The 19,175-nt window shown below is 48.0% G+C and overlaps 1 protein-coding gene across 2 annotated transcripts in view; it reads right to left on the reverse strand.

The window, feature by feature from the left end:
* CMSS1 (cms1 ribosomal small subunit homolog) overlaps window positions 1-19,175 on the reverse strand; it is a 1,475,838-nt gene that overhangs the window by 225,859 nt on the left and 1,230,804 nt on the right. For both annotated transcript variants that reach the window (XM_078657737.1, XM_078657736.1), the window contains exon 3: window positions 18,669-18,778. In XM_078657737.1, the coding sequence (XP_078513863.1) occupies window positions 18,669-18,778 (110 nt within the window). The remainder of the gene's footprint in view (window positions 1-18,668; window positions 18,779-19,175) is intronic.

The following is a 19,175-nucleotide window of genomic DNA, read 5'->3' on the forward strand; positions in this document are numbered from 1 at the left end:
CCTCAACCAGGTGCGCTATTTCCTCAAAAGCATTTACCACAGCCACACCTTCTAAGGAAAGGTCAAGGCACACTTTAAAGGCGTCTCCCCCTTTATCCATTAACAATTTGTAGAACCTTGCCCCATCTATTTTGGCCCACCTCAGGCGCCGCCCCTGGTCGGTGACTCTTTCAATATTTCCCATAACCCGGGGGGCCCTTTTGGTGGGGGGGGTATATTAGCTCCAGCACTAAGGGATTGTGGTCACTATGTACATTCCACTCAATGTCCGCTCCCTTCACCCAAGATCTAAACAATCGAGAAACCACAATAAAATTGATAAAGGAACGGCAACCTCTACCCTTGAAGGTGGGTGCGATCTCCTCTCCTTCTACAGCTTTCACGAGATCAATGGTGTGTATCAGGTTTTGGCCTTTCATCAACCTGTCTATTTCCGTTCCATCTGTTGTATGCAGAAAGTGTGGTCCGTTCTCCACCATGCAGCGGGACCAGTCTCTAGTAATAGGTCTAAGAGATAGACAAATGTGACAATTAAAGTCACCTGCGATTATTCGAAATGGAGCCACTGCCCTTTTCCCTTGAACGGGCTCGGTGTTGAGGAAATTACCAAGTTCTTTAATTGTGGTTCCCTTCCCGTTACTCCCCACTGCATTATAGAGATTAATTATAGTGAGGTTTAACCCTTTCATGTGTAGCCCCAGGGCCTGTAAGTTATGTGATGGCCAATTTCGGTCCGTCCACACCCCTTCGATCTGCAAATCCACATAGGTGATCAAGCCTCCCATGGCTCTTCCTGATTGTGACTTCTGGGCAGGGATAGTAAAACACTTATAACCCGATAAAAAAAGGGCTATAATCAATCACCCAAGTTTCTTGCAAGCATATTATCTGAAACCTCATGATATAATCCCTCCAGCCCTTGTTGTTAAACTTCACAGCCAGTCCCGCTATATTCCATGACAAGAGCTTTATCCCCGTCTTGTTAGGGGACGTACTCATCGGATATATCTGGATACTATTTTTTGCCATGTTCCCTTCCGAGGCTCCCTTACCCACTGATATTGACTCCTGAGAAGATATGTCGTTGCTATCCTGACTTTTTATTTGGGGGTCTACCCGGTGCCCTTCTTGTATCACCTCTCTAGGTTCGCCCACCTGGTCGCAGGGGGAGTATAATAGTGCATTTGATGGGCTATGCTGGGGACTCTCTTGGGCCAAACTATTCTTCCATAGTTAATCTAGTTCTTCCAGAGACATCAGTGGGTCAAATCTATTCATCAGGTATACAGCACCTTGATTCCTGACCGGGACATAAGGTGCAGAACGTCGTGGTCCCACCCTGTTCCACTCACTCCTACTTTGCCCTGCCAAGTCATAATCTGAGCTAAGCGTACCCTTTGGATAGAAAAAATGTAAGGGCATAGCTCTAATGGTGGTGTATTGTGAGGGTATCTCCCAATGTACAATTCTATTAACAATACGGTGTTCCTAAAGTTCAGCACCACAGAATCCCCACTAATGTCTTTACGCCTATTCCCCACCCAGTTCACCCTGCGTACCAACAAAACTTCCCCCTGCTCGTTCTCTTCGTGGGGTCTAAACTTATTTAGCCAAAACATTACTTTATTTTTAAGCTCCCCATGGGTCTCAGTCTGTTTTGGTCTTAGCTCGGGCACCCCTGTTAGAATTATTACATATGGGGCAGCTTGCGGGGGCAGATTTAGACAAGGTAGTATATTCTTAGTTGCCCTAGTCGGGGATTTTACTGCCTGGTGCCTTTGCGGGGCGTCTATGGAGGTCTGCCTATGGACTATAGCCTGATGCATGATTTTAGGCCCCTCCCGGTTTTCCTCCCTTGTAATGGCCGTATTCTCCTTCACAACCTGGGTTATGAGTGGCCCGTGTGGGCCAACTGGCATGGGTGGGGAAGTAGTGAGGGTAACTTGTCCTAATGTAGGGTTACTATCTGTCACCTTTGTCAAATTTATGGGGGTGGTCTCCCCTACTGAGATACTATTTGGAATAGGGTGGTTACTCCCCGCGCCCGCCCCTTTGCTTTTACCATGGACACCACCTTGTCTAACCTGCTAATAATTAGTTTCATTTGAGTGTTAATGACACTTTCTAAGTGAGCCTGAAGGTCTGAAATCATTTGAGCAGCCCATCTAGGGGGGACTTGAGTGTGTAGTTGCTCCTCGGTCCCTGGGGTACTCACACTACTAGGCTTATTACTCCCTGTTATAACTAAAGTACCCTTCCAATGCTTTTCTGTGCGATGTAACATCTTCTTTTTTTTACCCCTTTGTGCCAGTCCCTCCCCATTACAGCCCACCTGTGCTTGTAAATCCACCTCCCGGCCACAGGGTATATCCATTAAGTCAGACTCTGGTGAGGTATGTATATCCATTAGAGACTCTTCCGGGTCGCAATCTACATGTGGGGCTGTTAAATCAATTTGTGGAGTTAGTGAATAACGCCTCTCTGTTCGCTCTATTTCCTCAGATACTTCCACAATTACATTGCGCAACATTTTGTCTAATGCAGTGGGTTTATCAGGTGCCATACAATTCGCACCCTTTGCTTTGCCAGACGAGCGGAGATCAGGGGGAGTGCGTAGGCTCAGCCTAGCCGACCTGGTTTGCACTGTACTAGCCATTGTTATAATAAAATGTTTCCCAGTTTACTTTAGAAACAGGGTTTACCAGATGGACTAGATGAGTTGGACACTACAAGCCCCCTCTCCGCCTAATCCTTTACACTTTATCAGCTTCTACCCCCAACCCTCTCCACATCTCAGGTTGCCCTTAATTTCAAATCGAATCAACGGCGCAGTCCCAGTCCCACTTTCCTGGAATGGTCAAAAGTACCTTAGTTGAATTGGGGTAAAATGTTAGGGGGCTGGCCCGGCCTCCTCTGGCCCCCGATGGCCACAGATGGCCCCGCCCTTGTCCCGAGCTTCTCCCGGCGTGTCCCGCGTGCGATCCCGCGATGCGGGGTCTGGGCTCCAAGTTAAAGCGCCTCCGGGCGCGGAAGTTACGTGGGCGGCTTCTGCCGCAAGGCAAGCTGGGGAACGTAGTCCCTGAGGCCGCCCGGTGTCAGGCAGCGGCAGCGTTTACACAGGTAGGGCGACCAGCGATGCTGCGGCCAAGGAGCAGTTTACTCGCCCCTAAGCCCCTCCACAACCAACGAACAGGCGTCCCCGCTCCACCGGGTCTGGGCTCCAAGTTAAAGCGCCTCCGGGCGCCTAAGTTACGTGGGCGGCTTCCGCCGCAAGGCAAGCTGGGGAACGTAGTCCCCGAGGCCGCCCGGTGTCAGGCAGCGGCAGCGTTTACCCAGGTAGGGCGACCAGCGATGCTGCGGCCAAGGAGCAGTTTACTCGCCCCAAAGCCCCTCCACAACCAACGAACAGGCGTCCCCGCTCCATCGGGTCTGGGCTCCAAGTTAAAGCGCCTCCGGGCGCGGAAGTTACGTGGGTGGCTTCCGCCGCAAGGCAAGCTGGGGAACGTAGTCCCTGAGGCCGCCCGGTGTCAGGCAGCGGCAGCGTTTACCCAGGTAGGGCGACCAGCGATGCTGCGGCCAAGGAGCAGTTTACTCGCCCCTAAGCCCCTCCACAACCAACGAACAGGCGTCCCCAAGATATTCATTTTCTTTCAGCCACTGTCACCTCAGACATCTAGGTAGAAAAGGAAATATACAAAGGAGACCAGTTTGTGAATTCAGATTTTGGGGGTTCAGGATTTTCAGCCCCCAGGGTGACCAGAATATTAAATGAGAGCATTCACCCCGGAACTTTAAACAAAAGGGTTATGGAAAATTATCCATCTCGCCTCTCTTTATGACAGGCTAATCCTGACAGTATTTCAGGGGAAACGGCATTTACAACACAGGCAGAACCACGTGTTCTGTTACCCCGCAAGCATTACCACACTTGCCTTTACCACTCATATGCCTTTACCACACATATGCGTGGTAAAGGCAGTCAGCACTCTAGGTTCAGAGCAGATGGGCACAAATGTCCTACCACTCCGCGTTCCCTTCAGTCTCCTGGGTAAAATTATATCTCACTTGTGTGGGTGGGCCAAGGGCCTGTGACTGGGAAGGGCCAAAAACATAGGGATTAAGGGGATAGCACAGCAAACTCCAAGTGCTATATTTTTTTTACAAAAAACGTTTTTAGGCGATTCTGCCTTGTACACCCACACAAGCGAGGTATCATTTATATTGAGAGACCAAGGGGAATGATGTGTGGTAGGACATTTAAGCCGAAACGGTGATCCCACACAGAAAAGTGAGGAAAATTTGATTTTTTTCAGCTAAATTTGAGGTTCGTAGGGGATTCTGGGCAGGAGAAGGTTGGGGTATCCATGCAAGCCAAACATCTCCGGACTCCCCCGAGTGTCTATTTTGCAGAAATGTGTGTGTTTTGTAGGTTTCCCTAGATGGCCACAGAGCTCAGGACCAAAAACGTAGGTGCCCCCTTGCAAAACCAGTTTGTATTGTGATGGGTAATTTTGATGTCTCCACAATATGTTTTTGGCCCTTCCCTGCCGTGGGTACTTGGCCCACCCACACAAGGGAGTTACCATTTTTACTGGGAGACCTGGTGGAATGCTGGGTGGTAGGAAATTTGTGTCAGCCCGGTGATCCCACAACTTTCCTACACTGAAACGTGAGAAAAATGTGACTTTTTCAGCTAAATTTAAGATTTACTGTTTTTTTCTGGGTAGGAAATCGTTGGGGAGGTCCATGCAAGCCATACCTCCTTGGACTTCCCCGGGTGTCTAGTTTTCAGAAATGTGTGCGTTTGGTAGGTTTCCCTAGATGGCCTTGAAAAACCAGGCTGTTTTGTGAAAGATAGGTGGACACCTGTGTGTTTTGGCCCCGGGTTTCAGACATCTAGGGGAACCTAAAAAACCCAGACATTTCTGAAAACTAGACTCCCGTGGGAGTCAAGGGAGGTGTGACTTGCGTTGATATCCAAATATTTTCCTTCCCTGAATCTACTGTGAACCTCAAATTTAGCTGAAAAGTCCTATTTTCCTCTAATATCTGTATAGGAAAATTGTGGGATCACTGCAGGGCACACATTTCCTACCATTCAGCGTTCCCCTCAGTCTCCCAATAAAAATCACACCTTACTTGTGCAGATGGGTCAAGTGCCTATGACATGGAAGGGCCAAAAATGGGTAGAGATGGATGGGGCCCAAAGCAGGTCCAAAAGGGCAGTTTGTTTAAAGTTTTTAGGCGGACGCTACTTTGGGCACCCACACAGGTGAGGTATCATTTTTCTTGGAAGGCCAAGAGGAATGCTGGGTGGTAGGAAATGTGTGCCTGTGCGGTGATCCTACAACTTACCCACACAGAAATGTGAGGAAAATGTGTGTAAGAAAATGTAAGGTTTGCTGGGGATTCTGGGTAAGAAAATGCTGGGGGATCCATGCAAGCCACACTGCCAGCCAAGAGTCAGTACACCCCCACCACCATCTACGCACACAAGCAGCCAAGCGACATCCACGCACACTGCCAGCCAAGCGCCACCAACGCACACACAGCCAGACAAGCAGGGCCGGACTAGGAACAGCATGGGGCATGCTAGTAAAAAGCACTGCTCCCGCTTTTGTTACTGGGGGCCGATATTGGAGCTCTGCTGCAAAACAAGCCACCAACGACAAAACCGGCACCCACAGCCAGAAAACCAGCCCCCACCCCTCCAAGCCCACCGGAGAACGCCAAGTACCCATTACGGCCATTCCAGCCCAGCAGCCAAGCACCATCCATGCACACAGTCAGCCAAGCACCAGTCCACATACACCATCAGCCAAGCCCCACTCCACGCACACCAACGGGCAGGCAATCTACACACACATCATCTAGCGCGAGTCCACACACACCATTAGCCAAGTGCAGGTCCATACACACCGCCAGCAAAATGCCAGCCAAAGGTCAGTACACACAGACCGTCAGCCAAACTCAAGTTCACACACACACAAACTCTCCCTGCTTTTAAGTATTTTTCTGCCCCCGCGGGGCAGATGAGACTAAAAACATCAACAGCCAAAATGTGTGCCTAAAAAAAGGGAGCAACTGTTGCCTATGAGGCTTCTCCCTGACATGCCCATAAACATATCCCTGGTGCCTAGTGGGCTTTCTCCCCCCCAAGGGGGGATAAGGGGCTTATTCCCTGATCTGCCTTCCAGGGGGGCAGAAATACTTTTGGGGGCTGGGGGCATTAGCATGCCCATTTTCGGCAGCCTCCACCCCTATGTATTAAAAAAAACAACAGAATCCCTGGTGCCTAGTGGGTTTTCTTCCCCCCCCCCCCCCACGGGTGGAGATCAGGGACTATTGCCCCCATTTGCCTCCATGGGGGGGGGGCAGTAAGACTGTGGCAATTGTTTGGGGGGTGACATTGGCATGCCCATTCTGGGCAGACCCCACCCCTACGTATGAAAAAAAATAATCCCTGGTGCCTAGCTCTAGCTGCCTCTGGGGGGGGGGGGGAGATAGCCTGGCTAATGAGGGTTATGAACCCGAAACCGGTCCCAGGATGCTTGTTTCTGGTCCAGGGAAGACATGGCTTGGCAGTTTGGGCTGGACTGTTCCCATGAGGCACAGGGTCAGACTGATTTGCATATGGCCATCTCTGAACTGGGGTGGTGGAGTGAGCTAAAGAGTGATGGATTAAACCAAGATCAGTTGACTTGGTGTGAGTGTTGGATTTGCTCAAACACTCCGTCCATCATCGCACGAGAAATAGGACTGGTCAGTTTTTGTTCCCTAAATTCTTCTGAGTACCATGGAGCTGTTGGCCTGGGAGCGTTTCGGATTTAGTGTGTTTTCGGGCACCAAAGTCCTACATGCTGCCTCCACCCACTCTGTGTACTACATGTTAGCCTCCTCTGTCTCCATGGGCAACAGTTGAGCGGTAGAGGTAAGATCATTTCCTAACTCAGATCCCTTGATTTTATTCCAGGCCCACCAAGTGACCAGGGTTTTGGAGACCTCACGGACACAGTGGAGGTCTGGAAGAAACAGCTCAGATTGGATTGCTAAATGGTCCAGGTAAGCGGTAGTGAGCCACCCTGCGGATGGTTTGAAAAAATGCCGTCCAGGGTATGGCCTGCGGCATGGGTCAGACCTTGTACTCGCAGTGTTAATTCAGTACTGCATTTAACATCTAGCAAGGTAGCAGTGGCTTGTGACCTGGAGGAGGCGGGAGATGTACAACCTGGGATCTGAGCACATCTACTGAAGTGTGGCATCTCTCCCAAGCCAAGGCGACCACCGCACCTGGGACATGCGTGTGCCACCGTACTAAGGCTCACACTGAAACCGAGGAGAGGATCCAGGCTGCACTCCACTTGGACCCTGACCCTATGTTGTCAATTTAGATACCGTTTATAGGTTTCCCGATTTATGCCCTTATACGGCCACAATTCACTTGCCCATATTTAGGCATAGAAATCCCCCCCTTATTTAGGCATTATCCATGCTAACCAAATGCAGGCATGGCCACCTACATCCGTCCATCAACGTCACAACGAGTTCTTGGAAAACCAGACTCTAAAGCCTTTAGGACTTCCCCTTGCTTGGATTATTGATTTCTCCATGAACTCATTTATTATGCATGAACATCTATTCCTTAGGAGTTCATTCATGAGGTTCTTCTGCCCGACTTTTATGTCAATACTGGCATTCCTAAACACCTTCAAGGTATAAATATACCTTAACTTGCCATGGCAAAGCACGGTTCAGCTGCCTACTTGCACGACGCGGCTCGCCACGGCAAGTTCGGAAGAAAGTCAAGTCCCCACCTGATGCACTGACCAGACGCTGTCATCCTCCCCGCAGAGAATCCAGCTTGAGTGATTCTGACTCCCCTTGCGGGGTGTTAGAGATCGAGACCCGGGAAGAGATTCCAACCTCTCTCATTATAAGATATGGAGCAGACTAGAACCTGGAGGGATTCTTGGCAACTCTGGTAAAACTAAACTATAGCTAGCTATACTTAAGAAAACAGCACCTACTTTTTACCTCGTACTACACTTAGGTTAGGCACACTGGGGTAGAATTAACTAGAAGCATCAGATGAGTATTCACATTTTAGCCTGTGTTATTTATGTATGCATTTTTATGAATATATGTCATAGCTACAAACCATGCTATTACAGTATTATCAAATCATACTGCTAACTCTGTACGTATTATACTTCCCATTATGTCTTACGATTGTAGCAGTTCTATCTCTCGAACGAGAAATAAGACTGTTCAATAAACCCTTTTTATTGAAACGCCGGTCTATCAATTTCTGTGTGAACTCTGTAGAAACAAAGCATGCACGATTGATTGAGTGAAACTTATCTATTGTTTCCACGATTCTGAGACGATTCCCATTCTAAGGGAAACAAAGTTGTCATGTTTATGCGGTTATCAGAAACGAATCCCTTCTTGTTTATTCGAGAAGTTTCTAGTGACCTCTGAGTTAGCTGGCACACACAAGTAATTACGTTTAATGTAATCGATAGAGACATACTGACCTCAGTCCTATGTCAAATCTATAGTGTATATTATTCCAATGCGCAGAGCCTATCGGGGATAAAGGTACTACACTATACCTACTGGCCTGATCTATTGAGCCATCCTACAGTCTTCAACAGAGGACAAAACAGCCTGCATGACTCTATATAAAAGCTTCTGGGATTGAGAGGAAGAATTAGTTGGGGCCCTTCACCACTCAGTTGTGAAGGGCGGTACTAGACAGTCAGAGAGGGAGCAGTGTGTTGGTGCGTATAGAGCAATGGAGTAAGATCACCCAGCATAGAGGTTGTAGGGGTGTGCGGGGGGGTGGCCAGCAGCACCGCGGTGAACCCGAGTGGAAAGCAGCAGATTAAATTGAGGATTGTAGGGCCATGGCCGCCTGCACGCCCCCATACCAGCACTGCAGTCTCTGATATGCACTCTCCCTTCCAGTGGACCAAAACATCCTGAGAAGTCCAGAGATGGCCTTGAACTGTGACTTCTTCTCTGGTCGAGGCCCCGCCCACTGTGACTGATTATGGCGGCAGCACATACTAAAAAAGACCGCTCCCTCAAGGATATGCTCTCGAAACCAATGGGGGGGCCTGGCCAGTGATCAGCACCCTTCTGCCAGCCAGGTTCCGCAGTCGGAGGGAGAGGAGACGGAGGGCCCAGTGACTTGGTCTTTCTTAGAGGCTCTCTTCGTATCTCTAAGAGACGATCAGCAGACGGTTAAAAAAGATCTTTCTCAAGACCTAAAGATATTCTGTAAAGACCTGGCTGATATAGGGGACAGAGATTCCACCTTGGAAAATCACAAGACCAGGGGATAGGCTTGAAACCTGTTGACCGTGAGACACGCACACACATTGACGTGTGTTTCTCCTCTCCCCTCTTTAACAATACCAGCTATAGGATCTAAAAAAGATTCAATTTCCCACGTAGCCAGGTATTTTTTAACCCACAAATCTGACCCTACCACTCTTACACTATCATTTACTTTATAGTCTACACCCTACAAATTGCTCCCATTCTCCGTCGGTCGTATCACGTCCGTCCCGAAGTGAGGAGGCTGAGTCCTCTGTAAGCATGACCTCTTCTCCCCTCTTTTGTTTGGATCACAAGACCAGCCAGGATGAAGAAATTGAGTAACTCTAGCAGGAAGTCATCCGCCTCAGGGATCAACAGATTGACTTACAAGCATGGGCGTCCGCAGGGGGGGGGGGGGGCAAGGAGGGGCGCTTGCCTCCCCCTGAGCGCCCCTCCTTGCCGCCCTGCCAGGGCCTGCTCTAGGGCAGTGTGACCGGGTTCTGGCTTCCTGGGGTCGCCGTGTTTACAACTTAATTATGATTTTAAAAGCACCTGTTGCGCGTTCCTTTCCTCCTGCAATTACAGGGCCTCACAAAAATGTCAAGATAACTCCTGTGATTAATGTTCTTCCTGGCCAGAGATCAGAGTTTTGTGTAGTTGAGGTTTTTGACGTATGTGAAGGTAGTACAGAGGGTTAATGTTCCTGCTGCAAAGAACGTGTACTAAGTAGAATAAAGAGTGCATTTAATGTAAATAGATCAGCAGGTTACTGCTTTTAAAAGCCATCCTTTTCTTACTTGCAATTTATAACTTAAAGTCCTAATATAGAATGGTGAGGTATTAACTTTCATCATAGAAGTACATACACTCTGCTAAGTATAGAACATTGATTAATGTTGCAAAAAGGGTTAATTTGGGTAGAAATGGATTCTTATCATTAAAGAAAACTCCCAACTATGCTGTTTCTTTTTCGACTCTGATTTTGTACTTCTCCACACCAAGCACTCCTAAACTATACTGCCTACCAGTATGGATGACATGTGACTCCTACATTTTTAGGGGCATATCATCAACGGCCAGGGACCGTGTGTAGCGTGCAAAAAATTAACGGCGCATATCGCCGGATTCTATCGCCTGGTGAGCGCACTATCAGCAAGGCACATCGCCCAGGCGACAGAAATCCAGGCAAAAGCGGCGGAAAGAGTAGAAATTGCAGGAATTCCAGCGATAGAAAACCGCGTTAGGGAAAACCTAATCTATAATGGGAGACGTGGACTCAGCATAACAATCCATCTCCCATTATAGATATGGCTTAGTAAGTAAATAGCAGGCGTTACAAACTGGCGAAAAACCCAGTTAGCGCTGATTATAATATCGCTATGTGTGTTAGCGATACACTTGAAAATAGAAAGAATCAGGGTTACTGATGATATCCCATGTTGTTTCACGGGACACGCCTCCCTTGCATCTCATCAGCGATGCAAGTCGATGCGATGTTGAAACCAGCGCTAGTCCCATTGAACACGCGTTAGCGTGCTCTTGTAAAGAAAGCGATATTTTTATCGTCGCATTTCGTCCGCAAACGGACGCAAACGCGGCGATAAAAATATTGCTAGCCCTTGATAATATGCCCCTTTGTCCTTTGGCTTATGTAACATTTCCTATACACTGATTTACACAAGTATGATTGATTGTCTGTGTAATGTGTGTGTGATGCAAAGTGCTCCGACATACTTTAATCGTATGAGTAGCGCTATATAACAAATTCAATGCATCTGAGAGAGAGTGGTAATGGAGATTTGGTCACTGTTAAAGGGTGCTAGTGAGAGAATCAGTGGTGGAGGTGGCCATTGGGGGCGCCAACTAACATTGTCGCACTGGGTGCCACCAGCGATAAAGCCGGCCCTGCCCCCTGCGGACGCCCATGCCACTATGCATTAGACATGGTGCTCCAGCCACGGTTCCTCTCCAGCCCCCCTTCTCTGTTCTATTCTGAAGCCCCTCTGCGTTTCAGGGCTCAGTAGGTCAAGACGCTGGCTTCATTTTCCTGCACCGTCCCTTTGGCACTCTCTTCTAGGTGAACTCCTGTGCATCTCATCGCACGTCACATCTAGACAACACCTGGATACTCTGCTCTTTTCTGGATCCTTCTGAGTACCCTCTGCCCCCAACCCCCTCTCCATCTTATAATGTAGTCCGAAGCGCCAGGAGACCTCAGACTTTATAGCGCGCTCTGACACCATAACATGATTGAGGCAGTCTTTTCAAATAATGATTGGATTATAGTGATGGACTGCCTAGGACAGTTGCTGTTAAGTAAATCACTAAGCAGAAAGAACAGTCACATTTGAATAAAAGAGTAGCGTCTGCCCCTTGCTCTGGTGTTGTTTTTGTCCTCAGGCTGCTCCCCGCCCCATCTCACCTCTCTGAGAGCCAGTGCCCCCTTTAACCCTCTACCTGCCGCCCACCCCTTCCCCGCCTCTTTTCCCGGTTCACACCTTGGTGCTTTCACACTTAACGTCACCTCCACCTCGCATTTTCAGAGAGGGCCTCGGGCTCCCTATCACCGACATGAGGAGGAGGAAGAGAGAGGGGGTACAGAAGAAAACTTGGTGGGGTCAGGGAAACGGGTGAGAGTGAACGAAGAGGGGGGAGAGAAAGAGAAGCAGTGGGGAAAGAGACCGAGAAGTAGGGAGGAAGGAAGATGAGAGAGCAAGTGGAAGGGGAATGGGGGGTCTGAGTGAGGGAGAGCAGCTTCAGAGAAGTGAGACCTGTGTTCTAACTCCGCCAGTGAATACAGCGGCTCCAAAGGAGAAAGAACCAGGCCAGACAGAGTAGGTCCAGGCAGTGTGCACGGAGGCTGGCTCGGTGGGTCCGGAAGAGGGACAGGGCAGGCAGAACAGCTCCAGATAAGGGCGAGCAGAACCGGACCAAGGCGAGCAGAACCGGACCAAGGCGAGACGATCCGGACCAGCAGATCTTCCCTGAGCAGGGAGACGGCGCTATACACTATCAGAATGTAGTGTTCAGCTTTTGTGGTGCCAGGGGGTAACCTGAGGGTTCAGGGTGGTTGTGGGTTTTTAGGTGCCAGGGAGTAATTTTAAGGTTCACGGTGGGTTAGGGATTGGGGTGCCAGGGGGATAATTTTAAGGTTCAGGGTGGGTATGGGTTTTGGGGTACCAGGGGGGTCATTTTAGGGTTCAGGGCGGGTATGGGTTTTGGGGTGCAAGGGGGGAGATATTAGGGTTCAGGGCAGGTATGGGTTTTGGGGTGACAGGGAAACAATTTTAGGGGTCAGGGCGGTATGGGTCATGGGGTGCCAGGAAGGTAATTTTAGGGTTCAGCGTGGATATGAATTTTGGGGTGCCATGGGGACAATTTGAGGGGTCAGGGTGGGTATGGGTAATGGGTGCCAGGGGGGGGAAATTTTAGGGTCGGGGCAGGTATGAGTTTTGGGGGGCAGGGTGAGCCGATCCGGACCAGCAGATCCTCCCTGAGCAGGGAGACGGCGCAATACACAATCAGAATGTAGTATTCAGCTTTTGAGGTGCCAGGGGGAACTTGAGGGTTCAGGGTGGGTGTGGGTTTTTAAGGTGCCAGGGAGTAATTTTAAGGTTCACGGTGGGTTAGATATTGGGGTGCCAGGGGGATAATTTTATGGTTCAGGGTGGGTATGCGTTTTGGGGTACCAGGGGGGTAATTTTCGGGTTCAGGGCAGGTACGTGTTTTGGGGTGCAAGGGGGAAATGTTAGGGTTCACGGCGGGTATGGGTTTTGGGGTGCCAGGCGGACAATTTTAGGGGTCAGGGCGGTATGGGTTATGGGGTGCCAGGGGGGGTAATTTTAGGGTTCAGGGTGGGTATGAGTTTTGGGGTGCCAGGGGGACAATTTTAGGAGTCAGGGTGGGTATGGGTTATGGGTGCCAGGGGGTAATTTTAGGGTTCGGGCAGGTATGAGTTTTGGGGGTCACGGGTAATTTTAAGGTTCAGGGTGTTAGGGGGTAATTTTAGGGGTCAGGGTGGGTATGGGTTTTGGGGTGCCAGGGCGTAATTTTAGGATTCAGGGAGGGTATGAGTTTTAGGGGGGTGGGGTAATTCTAGGGTTCAGGGTGGGTATGGGTTTTGGGGTGCTAGGGGGTAATTTGAGGGACCAGGGCGGGTATGGATTTTGGGGTGCCACAAAAGAAAGAGATGGCTGTGGCACAACAACCCTATGGTGTATGAGATCATATGCGGCCTGCTTCCTGCCCCCCATGGCTCCTCCTGCGCCCCAGTGTTTCTTGTGCCCCACCTGGCACACATGTGGGAGGATGGTGATGACGTTAACATTTTGCCCCCCCCTGGAAAAATTTCTGCGGACGCCCATGCTTACAAGCATACGCAGAGGACATAGATCAAAACACAGCAACAGGTGCATAAAAAGGGCCCTATCCGTTGTGGACGGGGTGATATTGGGTGCTATGTGAGAGATCTCTTCGTTCAGATCTTGGAATATTCTCCAAATACTGACATAAGTCTGGACCGAGCACAAAGAGCGGGTCCTCCACGCTCAGGGAACGCCTCGTGTGTGTCCACAATATTCCACTAAAAGAGCGGATTCTACTCAAAGCAGAGCTGCACCCTCTGCAGTTCAGAGGTCACATATTGATGCTTTACCAGGATCTCTCAGCACTAACGCTTCAAAAGAGGCAGAAGTTCTGCCCAGTGGCTACCTGTCTCCAGGCAAGGGGTATCCCCTACTCCTAGGGACATCTTTTCCATATTATTTTCCATTGGGATGGAAAACTTCACCAGATTCGATCCTTGACTGCCGCATGTGAAGTGCTGGGGATTGAGGATGACACGGACGCTAACACTAAGACTAGCCCCAAGGACCAAAAAGCCATGAAGAGCTCCAGGTGTCAAAGAACCCCGACCAAGTCCAGAGGCCTATGACCTGACCCTGAAACCATGGCGCAGGAACAGCAAGCAGTTCTGGAGATGCTAACCAGTGACTCCAACAAACAGAGACAACCTTACATCTGATAGGGGCCCTTTGATTGCTTTGGTTGATTTGGGTGGGGGTCTGCTGCGGAGGTGGGGGGACGAGATGACAAGGCTAGGTAATTCAGTCTCGCCATGGACCCCTATACTCAAGGCACCACTGAGACGTCACTGGCTCAGGCCAGAGGTCTTGACTTACCAGGGACACTGTTTTTGTTATTGTTCATGTTGGGTGTTTTGAGTGGGGGGTTCTCACACTTCATATGGGTGCCTCACGTTCGAGACTCCCATCCATGAGGAGCCACTCTAAGGATTGGCAGCCCACACGGAGCAGAAAGTTAGCCTGTAGATTGCCTGACATATGCCCCTCAAATCGCTAGGACCAGACAGTTTCCCGGCGTTGTTTTACAAGACCTTTTACACTACGCTTTCCCAAATACTGACCCAGCTTTTCAATTTGATTACTGGCCTTCCACAGTGCCGTCTTCAATGAGGGAAGGGTCTGTAGTTGTCATCCCAAAGCCAGGGAAGGAAGAAAAACAATATAGGTCCTATCGTCCCATATCCCTACTAAAAGTGGACACTAAGCTATTTACTAGCATCTTGGCAGCCCACTTGAACCCACTAATGCCATGTCAGAAATTCTCAGATTAGGCGTGATTTGTCCCACGCGGGCAATAAAGTGACAACACCAAGGGATTCTCCATCTAATTGACAAATCTAAACAATCCAAAAAGAAAATAATGCTTCTGGCCATAGAGGCAAAGGAGGTTCCTTTGTGGGTATAATTGATGATCACACTTCAGCTGTATTCAGATTCCCGTTAGACTTTGAGAGGTTTAGACCTCTTGTGATATACATGTAGTGTGGCTTCAAGCTTTACAATATTCTTCCTTTACAGAACTTCTGCCTTTCTTGCTAAACAGACTTAAATAGGGGTTTCCTGATCCCTAGTAAAGAACAGGGCTTATTAGATTTTCTTGGACAACGTCATGTATAGACAAGAGATCGAAACATTCAATCTAATTCTAAATCTAATGACTTTGCTTTACATTCTCTGTATCGTGGCTATGGAATTTCTCATTTCTTTTCCTGTTATTGAGGATCAATTTTATTAGACATTTTGGATTTCCATGAGTGATTCTGTATTTTTACAGTAGGTCTCTGCAACTGATTTATATCACCTTGGCTTTGAATTTGTAATAAACCCATACTTAATCACACTTTACGACTTTTAGTGTGTGGCCAAATGGATTACACTGTAATTGTTACATTGTAATTGATCCAGATTCCTTTATTCCTCAGGCACTTAGAAAGTTCAGTTGCAGAGAGCAAGGAAACAGGGACCAAATACGGGGAATTAGCAGATGGTAGCAGAGAACAGTTAGGTCCTGAGATAGGGGAGTCAGGAGACTTTATATGAGAATAGTTAAAATCCCAGTCTCAAAGCCCATTTTAAAATTCGGAGGATCAATGGAGCTCCAGTGGTTTGTGTTGATTTCTATAGAGAAACAGACTTGTGTTGCCATTGCCTTGCCTTTGTTTAGCTGAAGAGAGTGTGTTTGTGAAAATTGTAAAGAAGGGTGAACCACTGCAAGGAGTGAGACTGACGTCACAGTGTGCCGTGCTGGGATTGGTCATCTAGTTTATTGCCATGCCTCTATTAGTTATCTATGTGACAGATTGCCATGTTATTATTGATTTGGAACAAGAATTGTCAGTCAATCTGGGGCGTGGGCAGAGGCATGGCCGACTAGTCGCATCTGCCAGAGCGCCGGCAGCCTAAAGGATATCCTGTTTAAAATTCTGACCTTCTGTACGCCATAGACGAGTAAATGGCAACAGCAGTGAACAGTGGAGACAAGTGCCAGCTCTGAAGGAGGTCTGACCGTGCTGTGACGCATCCGACGGCCACAAAAGAAAAGGCGAACAAAGGGAGGTCCAGGGCATCCTGCACAAGAGCGCGCTGAGTGAGAGGCTCGAGCCCGCGACAGAGGTACACGGCAACAGGGGAGCTCCTGCTGCACGACCGAAGCTTGAAAGACCCCAAGACTAGCCCGACGGTGGCTGGTGAGGAAAAGTGTGGGTCCACGCCCTGACCGGGGGGGTGGGGGGGGGAAACAGGAGGAGGCCCGAACTTGTGCCGAGGTGAGATGGACTGCGCATGGGAGTGAAAGAGAGAGGGTGGCCGCAAAGTGTGGGGCTGGCACAAGTCCTCCCCTGTCAGGGGGTGCGGGTCACGCAGGGGCCAAAGCAGGAGGGTGTTGTGGATTAGGTGGCCGTGGCTAAGCATCAGAACTGTCCCCAGTGGTGGGAGCAGGGCCGGGTGGAGAAAGCGAGCAAGAGGAGCGCCGTGGAGACTGAGCCGTACTGCCTGGACCACTCCAGTCTCCTGGCTCGGGGACCTGTGAGAGGTGGGGCGTTTCGCCTGTGTGGGTTGGGCGAGCAGTGGACCTAGAAGTACGCCAGTAGACATAGCCGGTGGCAATAATAGGAGGCAGCCCATGGGAAGGAGGATTGAGAGGACACATCAGTGGGCCGCCTATGGAGGCTCAATACAAAGGAGCTTGAGTTAGTGTGATCCAATTTACATTGGATATAAATATTGTGTGGCTGACCATTTGGAATATATTATTGAATCCTAAAACTTAAAACATATAAAATAAACACTTTACAAATCGATACATTTATATGAACAATGAAAGACTGCAAAGCATGCTTAGGAAATATTTGTTTAATATATTTGTGTAATGCATTTTTCAAGTCAGTTTTAACTTTAAATTTCAATTCTAAATGTCCACTTACCAAAACAGTCCTTAACTTTCTCAAAGGTCATTTCCCTTGCCTTCTAAAGACTATGATTAATGCGTTTTAGTTCTTAGGGTAAAATGTTGTGAAACATATATTTTTAGCTTAATCTGTGCAATCTGTTAAAAACATAGCTTTCTAAATATTTAACATTTTCTTTGGAGGTAGTTTCACAACTATGTTAACTGGGTTATTCTTAGAATATGTGATCTAGGAAGCATTTGTTTTTTAATGTGAATACTAAAAAAAACATTACGGGGGTGTTACTTCAGGCATTTTCAGTCAAGACAGTTAAATACGTTAAAAAGTAAAGTACTGAGCTGCAATGTTATCTACATGCCAATTATTACTCATTTTTCTTATGCGATGTTAAGACGTGGATTCTTCTGTTCATGACAAGAGAGAAGCCTGGGAAGCCAAACAATTCTAAAGCTCCAACTGGGATCTGCACGTTTTTGAAAACTTTAGCAGGATTTGTGGGCTGTAACGTTTTAACTCCTTAGTAGTTCACATATCAATTTTGCGATACTCTTTAAGTTGGAACTGTGGCGCATGAGCGCTTGTTTGTATTTTCAGGTGATATCAAAATCGTTTAAAGAACTACAGTCTAAAACCCATCAGGGAATTTATTAAGTGTACAGCTCTTGCCCATACTTAACACTTAATATGGAATCACAACCCACAGCCAAGGGCTATAATTGTTGCTAAAGCCTCTTATACAGAGTGATATGCCTGAGGGGTCAGTAGGGGGCGTTGAGAGGGGCGCAAGCGCAAGGTAGCGCACTGGAAAATAATTTTTTTTAAAACAAATGACAACACTTACCTTGCCACCAGTCCTGCTGCCGTGTATCTGCTCCTTGCTCCTGCTCTCCTCGTGGACAGGAAGCCAGGCTCCCCTGACCAGTCACAACGCTGCAATGCAGTGTTGTGATTGGTTCTGAGCATCCTGATTTGTCGCTCCACAAGGGAATGAGGGCCTGGGCTTATTCTCCGACCAGGCTGTAATGCAGCCTGCATGGAGAAAGGGGAAAGAGTGCATGACTGGTTTGGGCGGCCCGAGACGGTCAACTAAACAGTCATTGCACACTTTGGAGTGGGCAAACCGCTCCTCTCCTGTCCTGCTCAGCGAGCAGAGCAGATGCCCACATGGAAGGAAACATAAAATGGCAGTTATACAGTTATTTTCATTTTATATTTCCTTTCCGTTACACTGCTCAAAGCAGTGGGGAAATCGCTCCTCCGCAATAGCGGAGGAGCCGCCACAGTGAGTCGCGAGTGCCTATGATGAGGGTCAGGGCCTTTAACAGCCAATATAGCTTGAGTATGAGGAGCAATAATGCTGTTAAAAAATTCTACTCACCGGGGCCAGAAAGTTATAAATTAATAAAAGGGGAAAAACTGAAAAACAAAAGTTGGAGTGTTGGAGCAGAAAGTCTTGACCAGCCATGGCTGGCCCGAACCACTCCATTGTCTTCAGTGGAGTTCGCAATAGTCCAATGTTTTAGAATGCAATAACAGTAAAAAAGAGCGGTACATCAAGTGGTGTAGTTACCTTATTTTTCTTCTTTGTCTTCTGAGCTTTATCTTCTGATTCTGTCATTTTTCTTTTGAGCAAATTGGCTTTCTTCACATTGTTTTTCTTTTTTCCACTCTCAGCAGGTACTATGGTGTAAAATATTTTTTTTAAAAGCCTATTTTTAAAACATGAATTTTGCTCAAACTAATGTCAGAGAGCTAATTCTATAGGAGATACATTTCAAACCACAAGCTAAATGAGAGCATATTCTGCAAGTGTAGAGTTTGACCTATGTATGATTTAGCGACATTAGCTTTGTCAAGTATACTAGAGACAAAATAATTCTATGTTAAAAGGTCTTTTAGCATAAACAAGTCAAATATAACCTTATTTCGGCAAAGCCATAAAAGTTTCAATAAAATATAATGAATATATACATATAGATAAAAGAAAAATGCAGCACATTATTACATTATTAATGAGGAAGTGTCACAAATGACATTAAAATCGACCATGGAAACACGCAAACTATTTAAAATAACA

The sequence above is a fragment of the Lissotriton helveticus genome, chromosome 8, assembly GCF_964261635.1.
Source record: "Lissotriton helveticus chromosome 8, aLisHel1.1, whole genome shotgun sequence".
NCBI classification, from domain to species: Eukaryota; Metazoa; Chordata; class Amphibia; order Caudata; family Salamandridae; genus Lissotriton; species Lissotriton helveticus.